The 27,025-nt window shown below is 40.3% G+C and overlaps 1 protein-coding gene across 12 annotated transcripts in view; it reads right to left on the reverse strand.

Annotated features, from left to right (window-relative positions):
* The window catches only part of TENM2 (teneurin transmembrane protein 2), a 1,067,106-nt gene that overhangs the window by 182,428 nt on the left and 857,653 nt on the right, over positions 1-27,025 (reverse strand). For 11 of the 12 annotated variants that reach the window (XM_060765004.2, XM_060765000.2, XM_060764995.2 and 8 more), the window contains one exon: positions 22,195-22,317. In XM_060765004.2, coding sequence (XP_060620987.2) covers positions 22,195-22,317 — 123 coding nt within the window. The remainder of the gene's footprint in view (positions 1-22,194; positions 22,318-27,025) is intronic. The other variant, XM_060765001.2, reaches the window with a different exon arrangement.

Here is a 27,025-nt window from a genome sequence, read left to right on the forward strand (position 1 = left end):
AACAAGTTTTCAGTTTTAAAATCCGAATTGCCTATGCTCTTGAGGTTTACATGTGCATGTAATGAAAAGTCATTTAAACATATCCTATTGCCAATGTCCCTACATGACAAGAGAACGCTTTGACTGAGCAACGCTAATCTTTGACTTTTTTTATTTTTTTTACAAAAGCTATGGTATTTTAAAAAAAGATCTAGGTTAAGAGGTCTTCAGCAATATCAGAGAACAAAGGGAAAGGGAAACATAGGAGCACTTCAGTTGCAAATACAATAAAATGAATTAAAGTAATATCAAGCCACATGCCTATGTGGCTAAAACTGAGTAATTCAATCTCTTTTTGAGACTTCAAATAAAGGCTTAAATTAGGACAGTGATCGTCCCCACGATTTTCATTTCATCCAAGAGTCAACAGGTGCCTTGGACACTCTTGGGAATCAACCAACATAACCAGATATTTACACCCTCACATTCAAAAAAAGAAATACAAAGTGTTGGGAATAGAAAATAATAATGTACGTAGACATTGTCAGGTGACTCCATGGCACTGATGGGAAGGAATCCCAAAATCCTAGCAGAAATAAAAGGCCTCTCATTTCCCAAAAATGCATCATTTATAGCAGAATAGAATACCACTCTGAACTTAGCAGGACACATGCCAGGGCACAAGAAAAATTGACCTACTAAAACATGCCTCCATTAGCTAGTTATGTACATATTAAATACATGTTTTAAAAAGCAGATGTTAAGGAATCCATATTGTATGTCAGTAGGAAGGAGAGACTTCCTCTTGTAAGAGAATGCCTCCAAAAATATAGGCATCATCAAAACACAATGAAGGTAAGGGTTTTTAAAATAATAATAATTTTATCTCATAGATTTAATAATACACTTAATCAACTGATCTTACTGTAACGAAGTGAAAGTCTACTTGAAATGTACTCCCAAAATATAGTTCAATGAGTATTAATACTTCCAGAAATGTACTGTAGTTTCTTGAAAAAAATATCAGTAATGTGGGTGGGAGGATCCCTGCTTCCTCCCACCAAAATTTGAAAAATCCATGGCAAGACATATCAAATACTAAATTTGTAAATGATGTCATTTTGATGAAACCATTTTATGTTATAAAATTCTGGATGGTTAAAGTTGTGTATTGGTAAATGCATTATACTTTCTGTGCAAATGGCAATACCTTGACTTGGTGGCTCTCGTGTCAAGGAATTGAGTAAACTATCTGTCCTGAATGCGACTGTACTCCCTCTGAAAGATTAAGCACATGACCCAGGAATATCCTTCAATTTCTCTTTGTCACTGCAGACTATAAGGAATTAAGCACAGCTTCAACTTCTCCACCAGCTACATCCTTTATTGGACAAGAATAATTTAGCAACAGCACTCCACACACTGGTAACTTGCCAAGTAGGCTACTGCAGCACACTCTGCATGGGATGCCCTTGAAGACAATTTAGAAACTGCAGATAGTGCAAAATGCAGCAGTTAGGCTTCTGTCTGGAACATCATATAGAAAGTACATCCCCCTGGTTTTCAAGAAATTAAGTTACCTGTCAATACAATTCCAGGCTGAACCCAAAGTGATATAGAAATCACATGAGTGGCTTGCAATCTTGATACTTGACCAGGCATGTTCAAAGTCTGTCCCAGGGGCCAATTGTAGCCTTTGTTTAAATTTCCATTGGCCCCCAGCCTCTGTCATAAAATAAATAACGTGGCCTACCAGCACTGTTAACCACAGTATAAAATACATTTGAACAAAAAAAGGCTTTTTTATATTTCAACAGAAGATGGCATCTTACAGCCCATCGCCTCCTTTTTCTTCTCTCTTCCTCAACCAACTGTCTTCACTCTCTTCCTTGAGCTCATGAGCACTCCCTCAGTCACCCCAGTTCATGTGCTTTGGCAGAGCCTTGAATAGTAACTCCCAATTTGCTCCCTTGCTTGCAGGCTGCCTTTTGCTATGCTACGTGCATGCAAGTGTCCAGCTCCGCCAGGTGTTTCTTCTAAAAAAAACCCCACCCTATTGATTCTGTGCCTTATTGGCCGGAGATCTCTAGCTTGATTTCTTTCCCGTTTCTTCTTCTTCTCTTTCTCTCCTTCGGCACGTGACAATATTACATCACTGGGATAATGGGAATGCACAGAGCTTTCTAGAGGGTAAATCTGGAGGTCTCAAGACAAAATTCAAAACTGGAGAGGGGGTCATGTGCATGTGGTGGAAAGAGCGAACCTACAGGTGCAGCAAGCAAATTACCCCCAAAGAAGTTAGTCTTTCAGGGAACTCTCTCTAGGAATGCAGATTTGTTAGGTATTTTCAAATTTCAAGATGACTAAAAGCTTAACAGATCAACGTTTCATAATGGGAGGTTGCTTACCTGTAACCGTGGTTTCCTGAGTAGTTACCTGTGAATTCGCACATTGTGGTAGTATTCCTGCGCCAGCGCAGGCCAGCTTCGGAACCTTCTAGAAAGCTCAAAGAATTGTATCCCCCTCGTGGCTCCACCTCCCCCTCCTCGAGTATATAAGGCCCTACGTGGAGCCCGCCCTCCATCCTCTTCAGCCGTAAAAGCTGACAGAGGAAGTGGCATGATACTCGAGGGGAGGAAGGGAGGGTATGTGCGAATTCACAGGTAACTACTCAGGAAACCACGGTTACAGATAAGCAACCTTCCATTTCCTGTCATAGTTAACTGTGAATCGCACATTGTGGTAGACTAGCGAGCTATGCAAACGGCTGGTGGGATCATGCCACTGCCGAAAACAGCACCGCTCTACCAAATCTCGCCTCTCCTCTTGACACACAGTCCAACTTATAGTGGGAAACAAAAGTGGAAGGAGAAGCCCTAATAGCAGCCCTACAAATCGTCTCCAGGGGAATGCCCTTCATGAATGCTGTAGAAGCTGCAACAGCCCTCGTCGAATGGCCCTTAACCTGACGGGGTAATTCCTTGCCTGCTATCCTATAAGAGGTACGAATAGCAGAGACAATCCATGCTGACAATCGTTGGGAAGAAACTGGGAGACCCCTAGTGTCCTTCCGATACTTAATAAATAATCTAGGGGATTGTCTGAAATCAGCAGTCCTTTGCATGTAAAAGGCTAATGCCCTTCTCACATCCAGAGAATGTAAGGCTCTCTCCATGGGAGTCTCAGGGTTTTGAAAGAATGCCGGTAGAATTAACTCCTGAGACATGTGAAACCTTGTGGCTACCTTCGGCAGGAACGCTACATCAGTACGGAGGACCACCTTGTCCTTGTGAAATTTGAGATAAGGGGGGTCTATCCCGAGTGCACAAAGTTCACTAGCTCGTCTGGCAGATGTAATGGCCACTAAGAAAGCCACCTTCCACGTAAGGGGACCCAGTTCTGCTGTAGCCATAGGTTCAAAAGGAGGTTTCATCAAAGCCGAGAGAACCAGTTCAAGGTTCCAAGAGGGCGCAATTGGGGCTACCGGTGGTCTAACATTCCCTAGACCCCTCAAAAACCATTTAACCAATGGGTCCGAAAAACAGGACGGCAGTCCCACTTTCCTTCTAAACCATGAAATGGCTGCAAGGTAGCATTTCAGAGACGAGTTGGACAGTCCTGCATTATAAAGTGAAGACAGAAACTCCAACACTGTGGAAATAGGGGTGATCTCTGGCTCTTGGTTTCTTGTCTTTGCAAATTCCCTAAAGCGTGCCCATTTAAATAAATATGATCGTTTAGTGGAGGGTCTGTGTGCAGCCTCAATAATTTGTCTCACACCCTGAGGGAGGTTCATGGTCCTATCTGTCCCTGGGGTAGAATCAACCAAGCTGAAAGTTTCAGCAGGTGAACGTCCGGATATAACACCTGACCCTCCTGAGATGTTAGAAGGTCGACCCTCCTCCCTAGTCTCACATGGTTTCCTCTCGAAAGTTGTAGTAGAGGAGCAAACCACGGCTGGCGAGGCCACCACGGAGTGATCAGAATGCAATAAGCGTTGTCCCTTTGCAATTTCGCCACCACTCTTAGGAGAAGGGGAAAGGGAGGGAATGCCTACGCCAGACCCCCTCCCCACTGCCTGAGGAATGCGTCCCCCAAGCACCCCTGTTCCCTGGGAACTGGTAGCCTTGAGCAGAACATTTCGAACTTTTTGTTGTCGTTGGTGGCAAAAAGGTTGATCAGCAGGTAACCCCAAAGATGAAAGAGTCTGGTCGTTTCCAGGGGATGGAGTGACCATTCGTGGTGACTCAACGGATTTCTGCTCAGGGTGTCTGCCAATGAATTTTCCTGGCCCGGAAGGTGAGTGCGTACAGATATATCTGTCTCTGAATGCACCATTCCCAAATGTTCAATGTTAGTTCCAGGAGTTGGAAGGAGTGTGTGCCCCCCTGCTTGTTCAGATAGAAGACGACTGTTGTGTTTTCTGTCAACACCTGAATGACTTGGCCGAGAATGAGCTTTTCGAATGATTTTAGTGCTCTTTCTATGGCCAGCAGCTCCAAAACATTTATATGAAGGGCGGCTTCTTCTAGAGACCATTTTCCATGTGATAGTAGCCCCTGTGAATGGGCACCCCACCCTGTCAGGGACAAATCCGTCGTAACTAACCTGGTGGGGTATGGGAGCTGGAACGGAAGGCCCGAGCATACAAATTGGGGCTGCAGCCACCATACCAGGGACATACGGACCTCCCTGGGTAGTGTAAACTTGAGCCGGGGGCAATCCTTGAGAGGGTTGAAAACTGCCCCAAACCATGACTGGAGGGGGCGCAAACACAAGCGGGCAAAGGGAGTTACAGTGGTAGTGGAGGTCATATACCCCAAGAGTGTCTGGACCTGCTTGGCCGACACCCTGGTAGAATCCAGGGCCGACCTCACCTGCACCTGTAGGTTGTAGAACCGCTCCGGTGGGAGGTAAGCCCTGCGTGTCATTGCGTCGAGGAATGCACCAATAAACAGGATACTGCGGGATGGCTCCAAGGAGGACTTCTCCACGTTGACGACCAGGCCCAAAGACTGCAGGAGACACAAAGTAATATATACATGTTTTCGCAGTTGGGAGGCTGATTTCCCAATAATAAGCCAGTCGTCAATGTATGGATAAACGACTACTCCTTGAGTTCGTAGATGTGCTACCACCACCGCCATACACTTTGTGAATACTCTTGGGGCGGTACTGAGTCCAAAAGGGAGGACGTTGTACTGGAAGGCTCTGTTGCCCACCATAAATGTCAAAAACCGGCGGTGGTGAGGTACTATTGAGAGGTGGAAATATGCATCCCGTAGGTCTATAGTAGCGAACCATGCGTCCTCTGGTATGAGGGGCATGATGGATGAAAGAGTCACCATACGAAATTTCTTTGGTAAAATCGCTTTATGCAGAGCGAGCGGACCCAGAAGAGGAGGAGGAGGAGGAAGAGGAGGAGTCGCTTGAAGAGGAAGAGGAGGGCGAGCCCGCGCGAGACCCTGCCTTCGATGGTCGACGACGTCGGGACTCACCGCGCCTCCTGCTGCGGCGGGAGGGGGATCGGGACCTCCTCCTCCTGCTGGAACCGCGTTTCTCCCTGTGCTTCCTCGGTATCGAACTCCGCCCCCGCTGCCGGCGCCGAGGAAGCTACCGATGACGTCACGGGCCTCTCCTCCGCCCTCCTGGCGGGAGGGGCGAGTGATTCCCAGTCGATGGCCACGCCCCCCGGGGAGGGAGGCATCTGCAGGTCGAGTAGATGGAGCTCGGCCAAGCACGGGAGATCGATGCAGGCGGCAGGCTGGAGAGCATCCGGGGGTCGCTCGGCCACGTCGGGTTCCCTCACCAAGGTAGAAGGGGACTGCATCGATGCCTGAGAAACCGCCGGAGCCGGCGAGGGTAGAGTCGGCTTGGGGGATGGCCGGGTATCCGGCGGTATCCGGTCGGCCAATGCCAGAGGGCTTTTCTCCGCGGCCGTTGGGGGGGTTGCAGCAGTCTTTCCCGCCCTTTTTTCAGAGGCTGTCTCCTGGGCAAGTAGCGGGAGGCCATCTTGCCTGGCCTTCTCCCCCTGTTTCTTCGCCTTCTTTTTTGGGCCTGCGGAATGTGGCCTAGCTCCTGGTGGCGGAGCGGTCTTCTCCCCCAGCGCGCGGGGGTTTGGGAGGTCAGGCATCAGAGCCCTCTCGAATAGGGCCGCCTTTAACCGGAGCTCCCTGCTTTTTCTTGTCTGCGGCGTGAATGCCGCACACACAGCACAGTACTGGGAGAGGTGTCCCTCACCCAGGCAAGTCAGGCAGAGGCTATGCCTATCCGCGTCGGGTAGCACGTTAGGGCATGCTGAGCACCTCTTGAAGGAGGTGGTAGCCATCTTGCCCGCCGGGAACAATTCAAGGGAGCAGCGAGAGGAAGGCCGTTGAAACGGTCCTGGTCGAGGGGGATTTAGAGTACCTTGCTAAGTCCGTTAAACAGTCCGTGTCAAAGCCAAAAGATAATCAAAGGTTCGATATAGCTGATCTGCTAACGGCGGAAAAAAAGAGGATGAAGGGCGGGCTCCACGTAGGGCCTTATATACTCGAGGAGGGGGAGGTGGAGCCACGAGGGGGATACAATTCTTTGAGCTTTCTAGAAGATTCCGAAGCTGGCCTGCGCTGTCGCAGGAATACTACCACAATGTGCAATTCACAGTTAACTACGACAGGAAAAAATATTTGAAGTTTTTAGAATAATAACAGTTTGTGTCTTTCTGTATGCTACTATGCTCCTATCCCACATGGTGCTTTAGTATTAACTCCACCAATACGTCCAAGGATTTGACTGAAATCCATGAAAGCACATGCTGAAATGAATGAGTCTGAAAGGTGGTGTCTGATTCCTATTCCTCCTGTTTCAAAATGCAACTCAAAAATTCACACACATGTGTGTGTTTCTCTCTCTCTCTCTGTGTGTGTGTGTGTGTGTGTATATATATATAAACACACATATACACACACACACAAACACCTGCACTTACACAGATAAATTATAGATGATATTATTTATATCCTGCTTTTTCCTTTCTTAAAAGAGACTTACAATATTTATATTTATTTGTGATTTTGCCATTTGCAATAAAATTGTATAAAATGGTTCATTTGCATTTAATGTTAATTGTTTTTTAAAAGTCAGCCTGAATGGTTGGCCCCCATCCATTTATTTTCACCTCACCAAATCTGGCCCTCTTTGCAAAACGTTTGGACACTGTTGTATTTGACACTCTTTCTACCTTCATATACCTGAGGTGTGAGGTCTTATGGAAGGGCTCTCCCCTGTGTTTGGGTTTTGGGTTCTCTGCTGTGGCACCCGTTATAAGATTGTCTTCCCCACAGAGGCAAGATCGGTGGTAACCCGGCTGTTATTCCAGTGTCAAGTAAAAAATTTACTAAACTTTTTGGGACCTAACTGTGGTCACTATTCTGTGTACAGTGGATAGATAAGACAAGAACCAATGCTTTATTTACTTACTTTTGAGAATATAGTCAGCCTTCCACATTTGCAGGGACTAAAGGCGTAACACCCCTGTGAAAGTGTAAAACTGCAAATAAAGAAATTGCTCATTTTTAAATCCCAGGGAACACTTCTCTAGGAATTTCTAAGTATTCCAGCATAACTCCATGGCCAACGTCTACTGAAAACTAACAATTGAATCCCATTGGAGGACCCTGAGAAATTTTTTAATCAAATTCATGAATAATCAAATACACAAAGGTCCAAACCGCAAATGTGGAGGGACAACTGTATGCTTTTTCTCTCTCTTAACTACATGCTATTCTTTATAAGCTGGTAGTTCTATTTACTAGATTAAGCAAGTTATCTAGAAACATTTGCAAATGCAACGACAAACACAAAGTCTCCACAGCCTATTGAAGGCCATCTATGTCCATTTTTTTATTATGTTATGTGAAGGCACTCTATTACATTATGTGCTTTCTATGCATTCCTATGGAAAGGAGTACATCTAGAACAAATTAGCTTCATTTTTCTATTTCTTTACCAAATCATATTGTAGGCCTGGACTACATTCATGACATTAATGGTAAACTCTCAAGGGAGAGAAACTCCAAAAGGTTGCATTTGGCTGTCAGCTTGCTGCAAGTAATAGGCTCATAAAGTTCACGCCTACACTATTAAGAGAGTATCACATTAGTCTCTTTAGATTTCATATTTGTCCTTAGTGCTATACAATGTAGTCGATAGACTATTTAGCAATCCTGTGAATAAGTACTTTAGAAATAACAGTTGAAATCAGTAAGTTATACGAGTTAATATTTAAATCTTTCCTTTCCCACAGTGAGGTCAAACTGATCAATCTTACAGCATCCATCACGAAAAGGGTGATCAGAGGTAATTAGACACACTGAAGAACTGGGAACAAAATTCTAATGTTGCAACCAATTAAACAGGAAAGATGCATTCCAATAATAAGAATCCATGCAAGCATTAAAGGCAAATCAATTTTGAAAATGTCACCATAGTTCATTTAAAACTCAAAAATTGTAACAATAATAAAATTATACTGAAAAATAAGTTCTTGAAATAAGGCCCTTACTGAAATACTTGTAAAACTTAACAAAAGTTAAGAAGCAAGCCTGTATAAATCTGCTCCAGAGATTATTCTGCATCACATATTTTTATCTGTGGCAAATAAAGTGAATACTGAATATTTCCAAGGACATTATACTTCTTTCCCATTAATTCTGTAAGCAGTGCAGCTAGCTCAGGGATCATCTGAACTCTTGGAAGGGCTCTGCAGACTTGTATTTCATTGTCTATTAACACAGTTCATGCTATATATGATACAGTTTTGAGCTGTCAATAAATTCCGCTAATAGCACTTACTTAAAGTTCTGCTGAGTCTACATTTTTCTCGTGTAGAACTTTATAACTATTACTTCAATTACTAATACTAGAAAAGTACAAATCTTTCATGGGGCTTCAACATTAAGTTACTTGCTCTAACAGAGCACTGTCTTCCTTTTTGTTCTCATTCAAAAGACTAGAGCACTATTCAGATTTTTCAAAATAAATAAAGGAGCCAGCATGGTGTAGCGGTCCAGGCAATGGACAAGGATTACAGGAGACCAGGGCCTGAATTGTTGCTCAGCCATGGAAACCCACTGGGAAAAATCACACTTTCTCAGCTTCAGAAGAAGACAGTGGCAAAACCCTCTGAACAAATCTTGCCAAGAAAACCCCATGATAGTTTGCCTGAGGATTACCATGAGTTGTAAATGACTTGACAGCACACAAGGATAATAAATCTATGTTTATGTAAGAAAAACTCTGCAATATACTCTTCTTCCAGCCATGCATAATGTTATTTCTTTTTGGCTGCCTTTGAAGAATGTTCAGAAGCTCCTGCTGCTTCAAAGAACTGTAGTCAGGTAGTAAACTGAAACTTGCAGCTGGAACCATACAACCTCCTTGTTACAACAGCTTTGTTAAGTGCAATGCTAAGTGCATGTTATGACCTGTAAGGCCCCTTCTACACTGCCATATAATCCAGATTATCAAAGCACATATTCCACATTATCTGCTAGGGAACTGGATTAATATGAGCCTACACTGCTATATAATTCAGTTCAAAGCAGATAGTCTGGATTTTATACAGTTGTGTAGAAGGGGCCTAAAATCTAATAACCCCCTTACTCAACTGTATAACAGACTGGTTTTTCTTTTTCTTTACATGAAGCCATTCAAGCTCTGAGATCTTTGAGGGAGGATTTTCACTTGGCCCTCCTACCCTTAAGGCACATTTACCCAAAATGTGGGAGGAGGTCCTCTTGACGTCTGCTCTGCTTTTGCAGGAAAGCTGGTCTTTCTGTCTGTTTGCCAGAGGGCAGAGATCTCTTTCCTCCAACAGGTTTTTGAGAATAAATTGTTTTAGAAGAAAAGTGCTATTCTGCTACTTTACTCTAACTCAGGCATGAGCAAACTTTTTTGCCTTGGGGCCACATTGTGGGCCTGACCAAGAAGGCAGGGCCAGGAGGGAGGGCAGATGGGTTCATATTGGGTGAGACAGGCCCAGGAGGGACAGGGCCCTTGAGAGGGGAGGGCAGGGCATAGGTCATTCTCAGGTGCTGCTCGCCCCATCCTTTTGCCGGGAGGAAAATGAGACCTAAAGCGACTGCCCCAATCCTCCTCCCCTAATCTTTGGGCTGTCCTCTCAGCATTATGCCAGGAGGAGAGTGAGACAGTTGATGGCTGAGAGTACTCTGGAGGGCTCTCAGCTGCTGTGTGCCTTCCTTGGGCTATCCTCTCAGCATAAAGACAGGGTCGTTTGCACCATCCTTATGCCGTAAGGAGGGCGAGACACGCGGTGGTTGAGAGTGCTCCAGAGGGCTCTCAGCTGCTGCGTGTCTTCCTCCCCCATCTTTTCTGAAAAAAATGTGATGGGCCACCATATCCTTATGCCATGAGGACAGGAAAACTGAGAAGGGACTGAGGGAAGCACCCGGGGGGCATAATCCGGCCCCCAGGCCTTACTTTGCCCATGCCTGCTCTAACTGGATTTTTTTTCTTAAATGCTTTTGTTATGTTTTTTTTAAAAAAATACAAGTAACAAGCAAACAGAACAAAACAATAACAAAACTATAAAAAATAACAGAACATATACTAAACAAACAAAACATCAAACACATTGAAATGACTTCCAATTTATATATCTATTAAAATAACTCTTTATATTATTACTCCCTCTAACCTAGATAAAAATCATTTAAATAAACGTATCCTTATCACCATATTATTTCTATACTCTATAAATAAATAACAACAAAGTATAAATCAATTCATACTTAAATCAGCTTGAAAAACAAAACTATATATCTGCTCAGTACTTATAACCAAGAGAGTCAATTTTCACTTCTCCAAGCCTATTATAATTAAGCCATTACATTCTTTACAGATATTTTGGAAATAAATTCCAATCTCTCAGACCCTATCTACACTGCCATATAACCCAGTTTCAGAATGCAGATAATCTGTTTTGAACCAGATTATAAAAGTCTACACTGCCATATAATCCAGTTCAAAGCAGATAATCAGGATTCAGAAACTAGGTTATATGGAGCATAGTCTTATATAATCTAGTTCAAAGCAGATAATCTAGATTCTGAAACTAGAGTATATTGCATTGAAGATCCCAACTCAGATTTCTCAGATTTCTCTCCTAAATAAGTATGTTAATTTATCCATCCTTGCTGCTTCATATACTTTTTAAAACCAATCTTCATTTGAAGGAATGTCAACACTTTCCCAATATTCAGCATAAACTATTTGTGCTAGTGCTGCCATATGCCATATTGACCTTCCATGCCATTTTCCTAATGCAGAATCTTCCTCAAAAGTCACAAGGAAAAGGAATTCTGGCTTTAATTCTAATTCAACTTCTCAGTTTTTGTGTAAATCAAATGCAACCATCATTCAGATTTATTTTTTTTTTGCTTTCCCACACTTCTATGAAATAATGAAACAGTTATTTTAAATAAAGTTTTAAAACAATTATTATTCACTTCTTTATAATTCTTACCTGTTTCTTTGTCAGTAGTGATACATCAATGTGAAAAGATACTGATACATTACTGTTATTTTTTTTTAAAAAAAATCATAACATAACTGGAAATGCTTTACATGTTTCCCTTTTACAAATGAATAAAAATATCTTTAAATACAACATTTGCATGTTTTTAATCTACAGTATATGTGTTTTTACATAGATTTTGTATGTATTCCTGCATGGCAGAGTTGTGGACTGAAGGCCCTTGTAATCTATGATTCTATTGTTCTTTTTAGTCTTGAAAGCTGTCTTGAGCCCAAGCACTGGGATAGAAATAAATCAATACTATGCAATACAGTTATGTTAAAAAGATAAAAACCCTTCTGCGAAACATGAGCAAGAACTAGACATCTTCCGTTGTGTCCAATCAGAGGCCAGTGAGAACCACGGAAACAGGTCTCCTGTTTATATTTCCGAACAACTGTTGTTTAGATCCATCTTGGGTCTGATCCTATAATGAAACTTTATTTATACCCTGCTCTTTCTCCCCAAAAGGACTCAGGGCGGCAACAACAGATACACTTAGTCTCATCCTCCACAAATTTTCTTTTCAAATTATTTGAGCTACTTCCCATGAAATCATCTTGTGGGAAATAAAATCATCATTCAACCATACAGCGAGTAACTAAGTACTTTTCTTTTTGGACGTTGCATCTCTCACAATTTAGTGACATTAGAAACTTTGGGTTTTAGTATTGCATGAAAAACTCTTTATCCACGTCTCCAAATTGTGCATAATCTTAGTAACCTCTAAAATATTCCTGATTATTTTTCTAAACAAGCAAAAGTAATTTTTTTCATTTAGTAATATCGTAATTATGAAGAATGATAAACAGCCACAAACACAACTCGGGTAGTTGATTTACTGAACCCCCCCCCCCCAAAATCATTTCAGCTTTCCCTGCATTTCCACCCCCAGCTCAACAATATGGCACAGAAAAACCATATAAGGGTGTCTGGATCAAGGAGCTGCATTAAGGTGATATAGGCTATCTGTTTTACTTTGGATCCTAATAGAATTAGTCTTTTTGCAGTTGCTGCACACTGGGTTGATATTTCATTGATATATCCATCACAATTCCAAGATCTCTTTCTGTTAATCATTACCAGTTCAGGTTTCCATAACTGCATTCATACAATTGAGGTGTTAGGATTTTTGTCCAAAATCATCAATCTGTGCTGTATGCGTTACCACTTTCAAACAAGACCCCTTTCTCTCTCCACAGAAAGCCAAACTGGATATTCCAAATTGTTATTGGTATTGCTGGGAGGCAGCTGAGTGCATGGCTTTCTTATCCACATTCTTACAGAATGTTTCATGGAAGGGATAACAGTGGGAAGTTGGTACAAAGAAACAAACTGGGATCTCTCTTCCTCTCCATCCAGCCTGGAAAGGCAGTGGACTTCTAACAGGGTTGCTTTGTGTTTCAGCATTGTCTCTAAAGCTGTCATATGTAGCTAGCACTGAAATCAGCGAACTCTATTTCTCTGCTATCTGTGGATCATATGTGTGTCTTGGATGGATGGATCCATAGCCAATGCAAGAGAATATGGGACCAAAAACATGGTGGCCATGTTTTCCCCCCAGCTCAGCTCTGCAACTTGTATATTTACATCTATTGACATTACGTTCCATTGAATTTTTAGGAAGGAGATGAATGAGATAACAATAGAGGGAAACAGAAGGCTTAAAATTTCATACCTTGAGTCCAGTGTGTATGTAACATATCTGTAAAACACAATTTAATTTGGAAAGAGCGCTCACATTTGGTACGGCTACTTGCATTTGTCATCATTAAAAGTATATGGGTTTGTTTTTTTTTACTACAGATATTCTCTACCTACATAAGAGATGTTAGAAATAATGTTATTAATCACTTGCAGCACCTGTTTATGGTTGTTTTGGAGACCCATAATTCAAGGATAGCACATCTGGGAAGTTTGAGCATTTTATAGCTTGCTCCACTTAAATCTCTTTGAGAAAATTTAGTTGCACTGGCAATTTGCAAACTTTTCTTGTTATAAAAATAAAAGAATTTCCATTAGATATTTGCATAGGAAGGAGATTTACTGAGAGAATGAGAAATGAAGGGATAGTTGAAAAGAGTGTGGAGAGGTATGGGTAAAATAAATGTTGAGGAACTTGGATTTGGAGAGACAGGAAAAGACAGCTGAGGGAGACCACATAGGAGTTGAGGGCAAAACATAACTGCGGGATATTACACAAATCTGTAGTTAGATGTCATTTATTAAATATAATTTGAAAGCAAGTATTCATGTGCTGCAGGTGGCAAGGAATCAGATAAAAATGATTTAATATGCTTAGACTATGAAAAACAAGATACTCTTTGTTTCTTTGAATGAACTTATTATATTTACAGTTTTGTCACTACCACAAGAGACATCCCACCATGACACATCCTTTCCGTGCGGAGAAACTGCACGTTCCTTGAAGCAAGAGACTATGCTGATTGAGGAAGAGCTGCTGGTAGGGTCTCCCATGTCATCTAGGCTTTTGCTGAAAAGTCAGACTAAACTTGCCAAATAGCTACTAGACAGCAGCAGTAATGGAGGGAGTCCATGGTGGAGGATTTCTTGGAGAAAACAGCTGTGACACAACCCCCTTTTGAATGTCTTACCATAAAAACACTAAGATAATCCAAAATGAAACAACCAGGAAAATGAAACTACCAGGTTACATGGCAGCTAATGGGGAAGGGAAGGGAAGGGAAGGGAAGGGAAGGGAAGGGAAGGGAAGGGAAGGGAAGAGGACAAGTAAAAGTAGTGCTGTGGCTACTGCACTCAAGCTGAAAGGAGGTTCAGTTCTGACATGATCAGAGGTGACAGGGGAGTCTGAAGCTGCGAAACTCACATTATAGAAACATAGAATCTGAAATACATAAATCAAGGGAAGATAGACATATTTAAACAAGAAATGGAATGTATAAACATTGCAATATTGGGTATGGATGAGTTCAAGTGTACAGAAATGGGACAAATTGGAGCCATGCAGCAAAAACAGTCAACTGATATAATGCAACGTGATCAAATGATATCTATAAGACTTCAAAGAATACCATTAATATAACCAAAATCCAAGTTTATGCTCCAACTCTGAGGTAAAAGAAGAATTTGAAGAATTATATGCTAGAGTCCACAAGAAAATTGTTCACAGACCAAAACAGGATTTCTTATCACTTTTGGTTGAAACTGAAAAGTGGGAAACAAAGTAGAACCAAAGATTGTAGGGAATTTTGGGCCAGTACCATGAAATGAAGAAACAGATTGAATTTTCTGAAGTCAGTGATTTATTCATCACAAATACATTATTTGGGCAAGCAAAGAGGTAACTGGATACATGGATGGACAGTATAGAAATTAGGTAGACAACACAGATGAAAACAAAAGATAGATAAACTTGATTCTCTCTGTAAAAACAAGATTAGAAGCATATTATCATAGAATCAGAGTTGGAAGAGACCACATGGGCCATCCAGTCCAACCCCCTGCCACGCAGGAAAAGCACAATCAAAGAACTTCTAATATAAAAAATAGGAGGAAAAACTAAAGAAGAATGCAGAATCAATAACTGTAACAAAATACAACCTGAAAAACATCCCAACTGAATTTAAAGATAGTATGAAAACAAATTTGCTCTATTAAGCCTAATTGATTGGGGGCCAGAAAATGCTAGTGACATTATCAGAATAGAATGCAAAAAAACATTATTTGTAGATCAAACGAATGAGAAGTCTCATTCAGATGCAGCTCTTCAAACAGTTAAGGGATTCGTCAACCCTAGCCCTAAAATCCAAAGTGAGCCAGAAATTGTTCCTGGACCTTCAAGCAACTTGCCAGGATTTCTGGTCCTAAAAGTGGGGTAGACTGGATTCAATCTGTTTATGCCTGAGTTAAACAAATTCAAAGAAGGCTCCGGTGTGTCACTCCGGGCAGGATGTGCAGACCACAACTGGCTTCAAAACAAATTAGTTTGCAGTCTACATGGGCTAGCACAATCATTTCTCTTTTTCCTTTTCCCAAAGCTGTGCAGGAAAAATGTGATGGATCAGGTTCATGTTGCCCTCTGTCTGCAGGTGGTCTCAGTGCTCCAGAGAGCTCCTGGGTGTAACCAGGCATCTTTGCTGACATAAACCAAGGCACTTGTCAATGTCTAGGAGCTCTAATGGCACTGTGTGGCCATCTAGCAGCAGTGTTGGTCACAGGATAGGTAAAGTAATGGCCAAACTGCTTTCGACCAGGTTCAAACTGTTGGAATTCACTCCACCACTGCTGTGGGATGGGCAGGAAGTAGACAAAAAGATGCAAAAATAAAATGAGACAGAAATGGCATCAGAATTCAGATTCTGGATTCCAAATGATTTGGATTGTGGTTATTATAATCCCACTGTATGTAAATTGTAGTCCAATCAACTGGAAGTTTCCACATTGCACACCTCGTCCTGCCATAAACACTAAAATCCATTTAGATAATTTCCTTTCTAAATTTAACGTTTAAATATCACAAATCTTATATATTGCACAAGAAACCTTCTTCAAAACATTTCCACAGTTTTTAGAGAATTCCTACAAACTAACACTGTTTCTAGTATTGATGCTCTCAATTTTCATCTTCATGTTTCTTGTTCAAACTGTAGCCAAAACTATCAGAAACATTCCAGAAAAGTCACTAATGCAATATTTTAGCAGAGAAAGCATAAAAATAAGGTGAGCTGCAATTTTTCCCTACTCACTATAAATAGAGTCATACTAACACAGTAATTTAAAAGCAACACATTTGTGTCTTGGAGCTTACTCGCTTGCTTATCTCATATCTCATTTTCCCCCAATACTTATTTCCTCCCTTTTCCTCAGGAAATTTATTTTAATCTAGTAAATCAAGAATACATTTAGCCACCTAAATGTGATCTCCATTATTCATTTCAGTGGAATATTATTTACTCAGCTCAAATTATAGTTTTACTAAGTATGCTGTGCAGATTGGAGCTCAGTATTCCTGAAAAATTGAGATTTTTAAAAATGAAGACCAAAGGTCTCCATTTATCTCTTCTGTCCAAAATATTTCTGAAGGAAAAAAGCTGGAAAGGGGAAAGAGCAGCAGAAATTACATCTTATACATAGCAAGTGACTCAGGATATTATTGAAGAATGGGTGCCAGGTTATATAAAACAAACGTTCTTCCTCAGAACAGAGTTCACGTTAACAGACATAGTGTAAGCCTAGAAAGCTTAACATGTATACTTTCATATACATAATGAGATGTCTTATAGGTGAAGGCCAAGTCTAAATACAAAATTCATTTATATTTCATTTATACTTTATGCACATATCCAGATGAAAATTTTATAGATATATTTATAATTTTGTGTATGAAGCAAAGTTTGTTCACAATAGACCATTAGAGCTGTGCAAAAATTTTGAAATTCATTGTACGTCAAATCAAATTAGTTGGATTTGTACTTATTATGTGATATCTGTGACGGCGCGAGTGGCACCACCTATGTATAGAACTGTTAGTTGCAAGATTTAAACTGTTGTATTATGCTTAATCCTGCCCCTTTTACCATGTTTATGTACAGTTGTATGGATTGGTTGATTGTAGCTGTCAATTAGTACTGTTTGGCTCCACCTCTTCCTGCAAGAGGGGAGAACTTCCTTTTCTTTTCATTCTGCCTTCAGAGTTCGTACCAGATGGACGTGAGTAAGAGACCTGACTCTAAAGGACCCTGATTTAAGTTACCTCTTAACACCAGTTCTGATGTTTTTTTACCCCTGGGACTCAAGCTTTATGTCCAGATCGTCCTGGACAATTATTGAGGAGACCCAGGCGCCTTCAAGCTGGTTCTTTTGGCACCAGAGGAAGATTCTGAATCTTCAAGACATAGGCCATCTGAACTGGGTTTTTGGTTTGCTCCGGCATTCACAGCCATTGAGGAAAGAGGAAACTTGGTGAGGCTTCTCAGCTTCAAACCCCTTGGATCCAGGACTACTTGAGACTGTAGAGTATGTTTTTCTTCACCCCTCTAAAGTTTTCCAGCTTATTGCTCTGAAGAAATGACTTTGTGATCAATAAAACTTATTTTGAGCTATTTACATCGGTTTGGGTTTTTGGGAGTTCCAGTTTCCTAAAGAAGGGCAAGAAGCAATCCCTTGGGGGGAAAGTGCCATGTCCATCCCTCCTTCATTAAGACTAATAGCCCCCAAGCACGACGGCACAATATCAGATGTGTGAGCGTTGTTCGCGCCAAAAAATTAAGAATTGAAACTTTAGCCTACTATTTTTTGTAAGTTGCGTAAACGTAGTAACTCTAAATGACACATCTTACAGAAAGCAGTGTGGGATTACCACCTGAGCAAGCCATGGAACTACTGAGAAAACCATCAAAATAATTTTATAATTAAAACTATACATGCAAGTGCCTTCCTAGTAAAGTAAATTAATCAATTACATATTCCCCTACACCATTTGGGGAGGGGGGCATGACAAGATGTTTGTTCATGATGGATTATATTTTAACGGTTAGCCAGGATACATTTTTTTGCTCTTTTCTTCCTTCTGAAGAAGGGCTTAGCTTCACTCCTTAGGTGGGCAAGTGCAGCAGGCCTTGGGAGCTCAGTTTGGTCCTTGGGACCACCAAAGATGCCAACATTTGAAAGAAAAAGGAAGCAGTCTGTTTTGAAAAAAAAAGAGGTCCCCTTCATTATTCCTTTTCTTGTACTAAGGGCACCCATGCTTAGAAATATGATGAGTTATCCCAAATATGGATTCATGAGAAACATGGGCAGATCTATTCCGAGATTATTTTTAGATTGGCCATAAAAAAAACTGAATCACTAGAGCTGAGTGTTATGATGCTGTACTGCATTATCATTACCATTGTCACTTTACATTTGGTTTTCAGTATTTTTCACAATTTTGAGATTCAAGGCAGTTTGTAAATATTAAAACACTTACATATCCAAAGCAAAAAAATGCAAAAGATAAACAAACAACTCCAACAAAAATATAAATGGTGTTACTATTAAAACACCATCAATCTATCTGCATAACCACTCAAAATGAAGCTCCATTCTACAACTAGAAGGCAGAAGATAACCAGAAATCCTTGGCTGAAGTCGCAGCTGCCCATGTACTAACCGAAGCCTCATGAATTCAGGCAATTTATTCAAGCCTTGACAACCACTTCAGTTCACCATCAATGAAAAGGAGGCAAATGTGACAGATCTCAGAGAGTTTATGAGAGGAAGATAAAGAATTTTCAAACCCTTTGCTAGCAAAAAATGATAAATGATATGGGTTGATTGTATGTCACAGTACTGATGTGTCATACAATATTATACATGATATAGTATTGATGTCATTCATGATATTATGGTAATTTAAATCATACATTGAGCTAATGGATATCTCAGATGCTCAAAAAGCAAATATTTAGCAATGTCGAATCCTGTAGGAATTTACATTACCTCTTTTTTTCTCGTTTGCATCTTAACACTCTCTGAAGGTATACTTTTCTCAGTACAGTATTTAATTAGGTTAAATATTCCAGGAAACATTGTGTAGATTGATTAAAGCACACCCTAACTCAATTACTAAATAAAAAAGAGCTGGTTAGTACAAGATCTGGTGATATGGCATTTGGCATTTTGTGAGTTTCTATGTCATGGAAATTAGAGATGCAAGAAAAAAGTACATTGCTTTCATTGTTTACTAAATATGTGCAACATTTCTGCAACATGCTGCATGTTATGATTTTTTCAATACTATTTGAAGCCAAAAATTGCTCACATCACGTATTTTTTAGGACAGCTCATTCGCCCATCTCCTGCCCTAAACTTTAGAATTGGAGTTGGTTTTATTTGAAACTATAGTCTGGTCCTGCAACAGTCTGGAGAACTGTGAACTGGCCTTCTGTTTAAAAAGTTTGAAGACCCTGGTACAGACTAAAGATTAATGCGGGACTCTCCATTAATCCAACTATTCAGTTTGAAATCCACTTACTACATTTTGTCCAGGTGTTAATACTATAATAGAGATGTTCTGATATATCTTTTGCAGTACTGTACACAAAGACTGTACCACGTTATTTTTTTCCTAGGCAGGGCATTTGTGAACATACTGGGAAATACAAGCCCAACATTCTGTTCAAAATTATGTTCCCCTTTCGGTCTTGCTCCAGATAAAAATACAAAGCATTTCAATTATAAGAGAAAATCTGGCTGCTCCTCAAAATGAGCATGTGTGTCTGCTGAGGCATACCCTGAGACTATGTTTTTTTATGCCCTATGCATACTTATTCAGACACAAACCATTGTGTTTCGCATTGTTTACTCCTAGGTGAATACGCACAGGATTGCATCTTAACTAGTTTCTTTCATTTCCATATATCATATTGCTACAACACTGTATGATGCACTGTTCACATTGAAAGGGTTAATATAAGCCTCATCACTTTGGAAGGCCATAGTTGTTATTATTATTGTTTAAACTACTTGCTGGATTTATCTTGAGCACTGTCAATTATGAAAGGTCATTCTGCCCAGCCAAGGGAGGCAAGACCTGAAACAGCTGGTGTGTGAAAAGCTTGACAGAATCCTTCTTAAAAACTGCTGAGCTGGCAATATTACTCTTAAATTAAGTGAATGAAGAGAAATGGACAGCAAAGCTTTCAAACTTGCTCTGCCAATATGCCCTGCATTTTTGAAGCTTATGTTAGTTCACTATTGCAGAACAGAGGCATATCGGTTCAAGTACTACATCCTTCAGAGGTCTTATAAGAAGTGACAGGAAGATGTTTGAGTTATTTACTGTTTATGAGTTCTTAAATCATCATCTTTCCTTTCAAGCTCACTCTTGGACCGAGAGTAGGCATTAAATACAGTAATCCTCTTCTCATCCCCTCTTTTCTAAACAGAGCTATTTTGTTTTCATCATCTGATTATCAGACAGAAATATATCAGGCAATGAGCCTCTCACTCTTGAGGTCTACATACTGAATTTCTGCCTGACAGGCAAATGGAAAGGCATTAGATCCCTACAGCAAACAAAAATGAGCAAGCATAAGGAATAAATGAGGAATCTTTATTTTTATTGTGAACCTGGATGTTATTAACACTGCCAGTGGACATGATGCTAATGTCAATGCCAACTTTTTGAGATAAATATGTTAACATTAACTAGCGAATGTCTGTATATCAAGCTGATAAGTAAAGGTAAAGGTTTCCCCTCCTTGACATTAAGTCTAGTTGTGTCCAACTCTTGCGGGTGGTGCTCATCTCCATTTCTAAGCTGAAGAGTCGGCAGTGTCCGTAGATGCCTCCAAGGTCATGTGGCTGGCAAGATTGCATGGAGTGCCATTACTTTCTTGCCAGAGTGGTACCTATTGATTTACCCACATCTGCATGTTTTCGAACTGCTAGGTTGGCAGATGCTGGGGCTAACAGCGGGAGCTCACTCTGCTTCCCAGATTTGAACCGCCAACCTTTCGGTCAGCAAGTTCAGCAGCTCAGCGGTTTAACCTGATACAAAGGAATAATATAGAGCCCACCTGAATTTCGTAATTCTGCATCATGTTGCTGAATACTCCAGAGGACAGGAGCAGGATTCAAAATGATCTTGACAGATTAGAGAGATGGGCCAAAGCTAACAAAATGAAGTTCAACAGTGACAATTGCAAGATTGGCAGGAAAAACGAAATGCAAAGATACAGAATGGGGGGTGCCTGGCTTGAGAGCAGTACGTCTGAAAAAGATCTTGGAGTCCTCGTGGACAACAAGTTAAACATGAGCCAACAATGTGATGTGGCAGCAAAAAAAGCCAATGGGATGCCAATGGCATCAATAGGAGCATAGTGTCTAGATCTAGGGAAGTAATGCTACCCCTCTATTCTGCTTTGGTTAGACCACACCTGGAATATTGTGTCCAATTCTGGGCACCACAATTCAAGAAAGATATTGACAAGCTGGAATGTGTCCAGAGGAAAGCGACTAAAATGATAAAGGGTCTGGAGAACAAGCCCTATGAGGAGCGGCTTAAGGAGCTGGGCATGTTTAGCCTGAAGAAGAGAAGGCTGAGAGGGGATATGATAGCCATGTATAAATATGTGAGAGGAAGCCACAGGGAGGAGGGAACAAGCTCGTTTTCTGCTTCCCTGGAGACTAGGATGCGGAACAATGGCTTCAAACTACAAGAGAGGAGATTCCATCTGAACATGAGGAAGAACTTCCTGACTGTGAGAGCCGTTCAGCAGTGGAACTCTCTGCCCCGGAGTGTGGTGGAGGCTCCTTCTTTGGAAGCTTTTAAACAGAGGCTGGATGGCCATCTGTCAGGGGTGATTTGAATGCAATATTCCTGCTTCTTGGCAGGGGGTTGGACTGGATGGCCCATGAGGTCTCTTCCAACTCTTTGATTCTATGATTCTATGAAAACTACTATTCTTAGGCAGGATAAGGTATGTCATAACAAGTGCAATCAATATTCACTGCAAAGTATTGCTCCGGTGGAAAAGTGACAGAGGATCACAAGTGATACATTTTTTACACCCAAATGAAATGCATTTTAAGACATTACCTACAAACTGGAATTATTGCTTTTACATTTGAGATAGGCAGAAGAGCAAAAGATACAGCTTTATAATCCTCACCTTTACCTCCAGATGGCATCGTTGCTACATCATCAGAGCCTGGCAATCCGGTCCTTATCCCATTGTTAAAGGTGTGTCCATCTGCAGGTTGTAACTGCCAGTTTAGCCCAAGCATATGCATTGCTGAAAGACACATAAAGAAATAAGAAAATAAATATGGCATGTATATATTACAAAAGCCATGAGGGGAAAGGCAACTGTTTTAAAATGAATTTAAAACAGGAAAGCAAGCAGTTTTTTTCAGGAATAAAATATAACACAGTACACAGAATTAATATAGTTTCTATTGGTTGCATAAAAATAATGAGGATTAATACATATATCAAAATATAACATATTTAAGTGAGCTAGAGAAAAGTTGGCTTCTTTACCAAGAGTTATTAAAATTGCTTCTTTCATTACCAAGTATGGACACAAATATTCATTCCAGGCTTATTGTGTGGGAAGTTATTTTTAAGAAGAATCCATATAATGGTATTTTGAGACTATTCATAATTGAACATATTCTCACTATTAATCTATGCATCCCTTCAGCATTTCCTTATATCCATTTTACTAAAAAGTACCTTTTCAAACTTTGTTCGAAGTATTATCTTCTTATCCTTTTGTTGTATAAATATGGGATTATTACATACTGCTACTCAAAAGTGAATTTTGGAACATGGATTATAGGGCAGGTTGTACAATCTATAGTGTATGAATATATAGGGTAGCATGTATATGGAGAATATGGATTAGGGGAGAGGAATATGTGTTGCCAAGGTGACAATTCTTATCATTCTTAGTAACTTTTGCCGTTGTTGAAATACAACAAGAGCTGCTGACCAGCAATGTCTGGAAGATTCATGGACACCTTCACCTTCTCTGATTGGGGTTTTTCCAGCTTTTCTATACTTTTTAATGGGATATGTTCCAAATCTGTGAATATGATTCTGCTAAGTTCAGAACCCTTCCAACCAAAATTTTGCAACATGCAAAACAGCACTAAACCAAACTTGTCTCTAAAAGCCATTTGTTACATCTCCCATACTTTTGAACAGTTGCAATAACAGGCAGCAATGAACAAATATTCCCCCCTTCTATCATTGAATCTCCATGTTAGTCAGTACTCAAACTACTGATTTTTTTTGCTTACTACAGACAGTAGTGTTAATGGATCAAGAAGTCCTGTCAAAGGAAAAGCTGGATGACAGTAATTGATAGGCTAGTAGCTGTGGAATTTGAAGGGAGAAACGTTTCAAGAGGAAGGTGTGTCAAGCCAACTCTGGCCGGGACCGCCTTCTATCTGGAAACCGATGTCCTCACTGTGGAAGAACATGCGAATCAGAAACAGGTCTCTACAGTCACCTACGGACCCACCACTTGGTTGCCTTCCCTACACTTGGAAAGCAATCATACTCGGCCCATGAAAGATTGCCTAAGGAAATAGCACTTCATTAATGCAGATTTTAAAAAGAAGATAAAACCCTATTGATGTAGCTACCTTGGCTCACATGTCAGGAGAAACATGTGAAAATAAATAAATAAAATCATTGTCTGTCTGCTTTTAAGTTGTCCAAGTTAAAACCTTTATGCCTGGTTTGATTTAGCAAGTGCCAAATCACAGATTATAGATGCCACCACATTTTATGACACCTTCACCTAAGGACTGCTAGGTTAATGAAAGAACAGATGACTTCCATGGTATCCTCTGCTCATTTTTACTGTAGGATTTCAGAAATGCAAAACAGCTCATTAAAACTATGTAATAGGCAAACATCACAGAATCAGACAGGTAAAAGAAGCAGGGTGGGGTAGTGAAGCTGTGACTGCACCAGAAAGTTTAAGTGGGATATTTGAATGAACTTTAGGTTCTGACGTGACAGTCTAATTTTTCAGTATGTCTTGCTTGGTCACTCACAGGGTTAAAAAATTTATGGCAAAGTACTCAAAATATGTAATGTTATGTCTCATTCTGAGTTAAGATATACTTAGAATAATTGCAAGTACTGTGATCACTGTGCTTTGAATTCCTAATACCAGTGACTGACTTGAAGGAATTACACTTCACAAGAACCACTCACACTTAATCACTTTGTTGCTAATCTGTGCTAAGTAGGGAACGATTTTATTGAATTCACATTTATTTCACATAAGTGACCAGCCAGCCAATGAAGAATTGGAAAGAGGATACAGTGGGTTAATTTTTAAATCAGTTTTGTTTTCCTCAAGAGAGATGGGTTCAAATGTGGCAGAGGTCACAAATGAAATGAATTTGGTAGGCCTCGTCCCCAACGGCAGCTATGTCTGTAGTTCAGAAGGAATGCACAATTTATCACCAGTGACAGTCCCTCCTCAAGAGAGGCCTGCAAATGGAATAGCTGGGTCTTGGGGGTCAGGATAAAGGACCAAGGGAGCATCTGTGAGCTAAAATAGACCCAAAGCCTGACAGCATTATATTCAATTCTGTTTAGGACAATCCGTCATTTTAAAACATATGAGTACTCAAGTGATAAAATGCTAGGGAAGACACATTGGATCAGGCAAAGCTACTCAGTAAGCTTCCCACACCAAGACCCACACCTGCATTTGAGACAAAAGGAATCTAGCTAAGCCAAATAGTCAGCACAGGTTTTGCTAACAAGCCATGTAATTGTAGAGACGCTGAGCAATAATAAAGGGAGCTGCTCAGGAAACAAGAGATCATATTCTTCATACAACTCAGGTCACTGCAGCTTGTGGGGCATCACTAAATTGTTCTCACACAAAAATGTCTGGTAAAGGATAAAGAGTCAATCAATAAGTATTAGATGAAATATGTGGAGTGACATAGTCATCTGCTTGTGTAAACACAGTAGACAGCTACATCTTGTGTTTAGAGAGTGTTATGAAGAGTTGAAGGTGTTTTTTTAAAGATCAGTATTGTCAATACATCGCAGGAACAGAAAATACCACTTCTCATCTTAAATGAAAGGCAGTAAGTTTGCTGAAACCAGTTCAACGAGACACCAGAGTCTGAAATGTAATACTGTATAATTCATTTTATACAACTTTAACAGTTCAAAGGGACCATCTTTAAAAATGCAAATCAGACTGTAGAAGAAAAATAATTGCATGACAAGTAATTACAAACAAAACAAGACAAGCTTCAAACAATGACAGATCTGCTCAGTACATTGCTGCCAAATAACATTAGGACTGGGAAAGACTTGAATGAAAGAATGAATGAATGCAGCATTTTTTCACACCTTTTTGTTGCTCCAACTGTAGGCTGGCATGGATGGTTAGAGGCAGTTTAAGAACTCTGTAAACCAGTAAGAACTGTCTTGTTATTTTCCAGCAAATTCATATCATACCTGTTGAGAACCTGCTTCTCTCAGCTATACCTAAGGCTCAGATGCCCTAAGCATCAATATATTCTTTCAGCATATTCATCAGCTCTCAGGACTCCTTGAGGTATTTTTTTATGACAGGCAGTGTTACAATATTAATCACATTTACAGTCCATGCACCAGTCCAGATGCCCAAGTATTATTCATAAGACACCCAGAAGATCTACAGGACCTCATAATACCCCCAAAGAAAGTTTTATAAATAACCGGTCTGTCTATGCCTTGAACAATTCAGAACTGATCATGAAACATCTACTAGATATCCAATTTCTAAACTAAAACCATACATTCCTTTGACTACATACTGAATATTCTGCATATACTTTGGTAGTATGTTTTGTAAACACACACAAATAGGTGATGGTAAGCTATAATTATTGGGAAGAAAGGAGGATACACACTGTAAGGTTTGGGGGCAAAAATTATATTTTTTTTACATGTACTTAGGAGTTAATATTTCATATGCTTCTGGTAAAATTAGCTTGGTACTAGTATACAAAGAGATAAGTCTAGACATTCTCCTGCCAGGAAGGTACTCAAAGTTAATCTAAAACAATAAAATAAACAACTAGACATATATAACAATGCATTTAATTTATTTAACTCAACAAAATCTGAGATTTTATGACATTTTAATATGTGTATGAAATTGTTGTTGTTGTTTATTTGTTCAGTCGCTTCCGACTCTTCGTGACCTCATGGACCAGCCCACGCCAGAGCTCCCTATCAGCTGTCACCACCCCCAGCTCCTTCAGAGTCAAGCCAGTCACTTCAAGGATACCATCCATCTACCTTGCCCTTGCCTGGTGTATGAAATTATGTGAGTATTTTGTTGAAACATCTAAAGATTCACTTCTCCTAATGTGGCCTAATTTTTAACTTGCTTGTTTTGAAGGCTCAGCTGAGTTAGGCGAAGAAAAAAAAAGAAAAAGAAAGGGATAAAGAATAATTTTATTTGTCTGACATCCATACACTACTATTTCTATCTTTAGGTGGTCTAAGATCGAGGAACTAATGGCTGTCAGGTTGGATATTGTTGAACAATGAATGCCATAATCAATGGAATTACAGAAAATGGAGAAGTTTTATTCAGGGTGTGCGCTGCTTGTTCATCCTTGATTCTGGAGCTTCTAAAAAAAGAAAGTGGGAACATAAGTCATCTGGTGACTTGTAGCATGCTTGTATGTAGAAGAGGTTTTGTGGAAACAAACACGAAACCTCTTTCAAAACTGAGTCAGTGATTTTCCTTCTCCAGGCCTGTACTGCGTGAATAGAATGGAATGAATTTTCAAAGCATTGCACGACAGATACGCCCACAAATCCCATTAGCAGTAATAGGATTTGTACGCCTATCGCCCATGCAATGCTTTGAAAATTTACCCCTCCATGTCCAATTTAAGTCTTTCTGCTTCCAAAATACTTGAAAAGCTTATACACTCTTGGAATTACATTACAGTTAA

Source organism: Anolis sagrei, chromosome 2 (genome assembly GCF_037176765.1).
Source record: "Anolis sagrei isolate rAnoSag1 chromosome 2, rAnoSag1.mat, whole genome shotgun sequence".
Lineage (NCBI taxonomy): Eukaryota > Metazoa > Chordata > Lepidosauria > Squamata > Dactyloidae > Anolis > Anolis sagrei.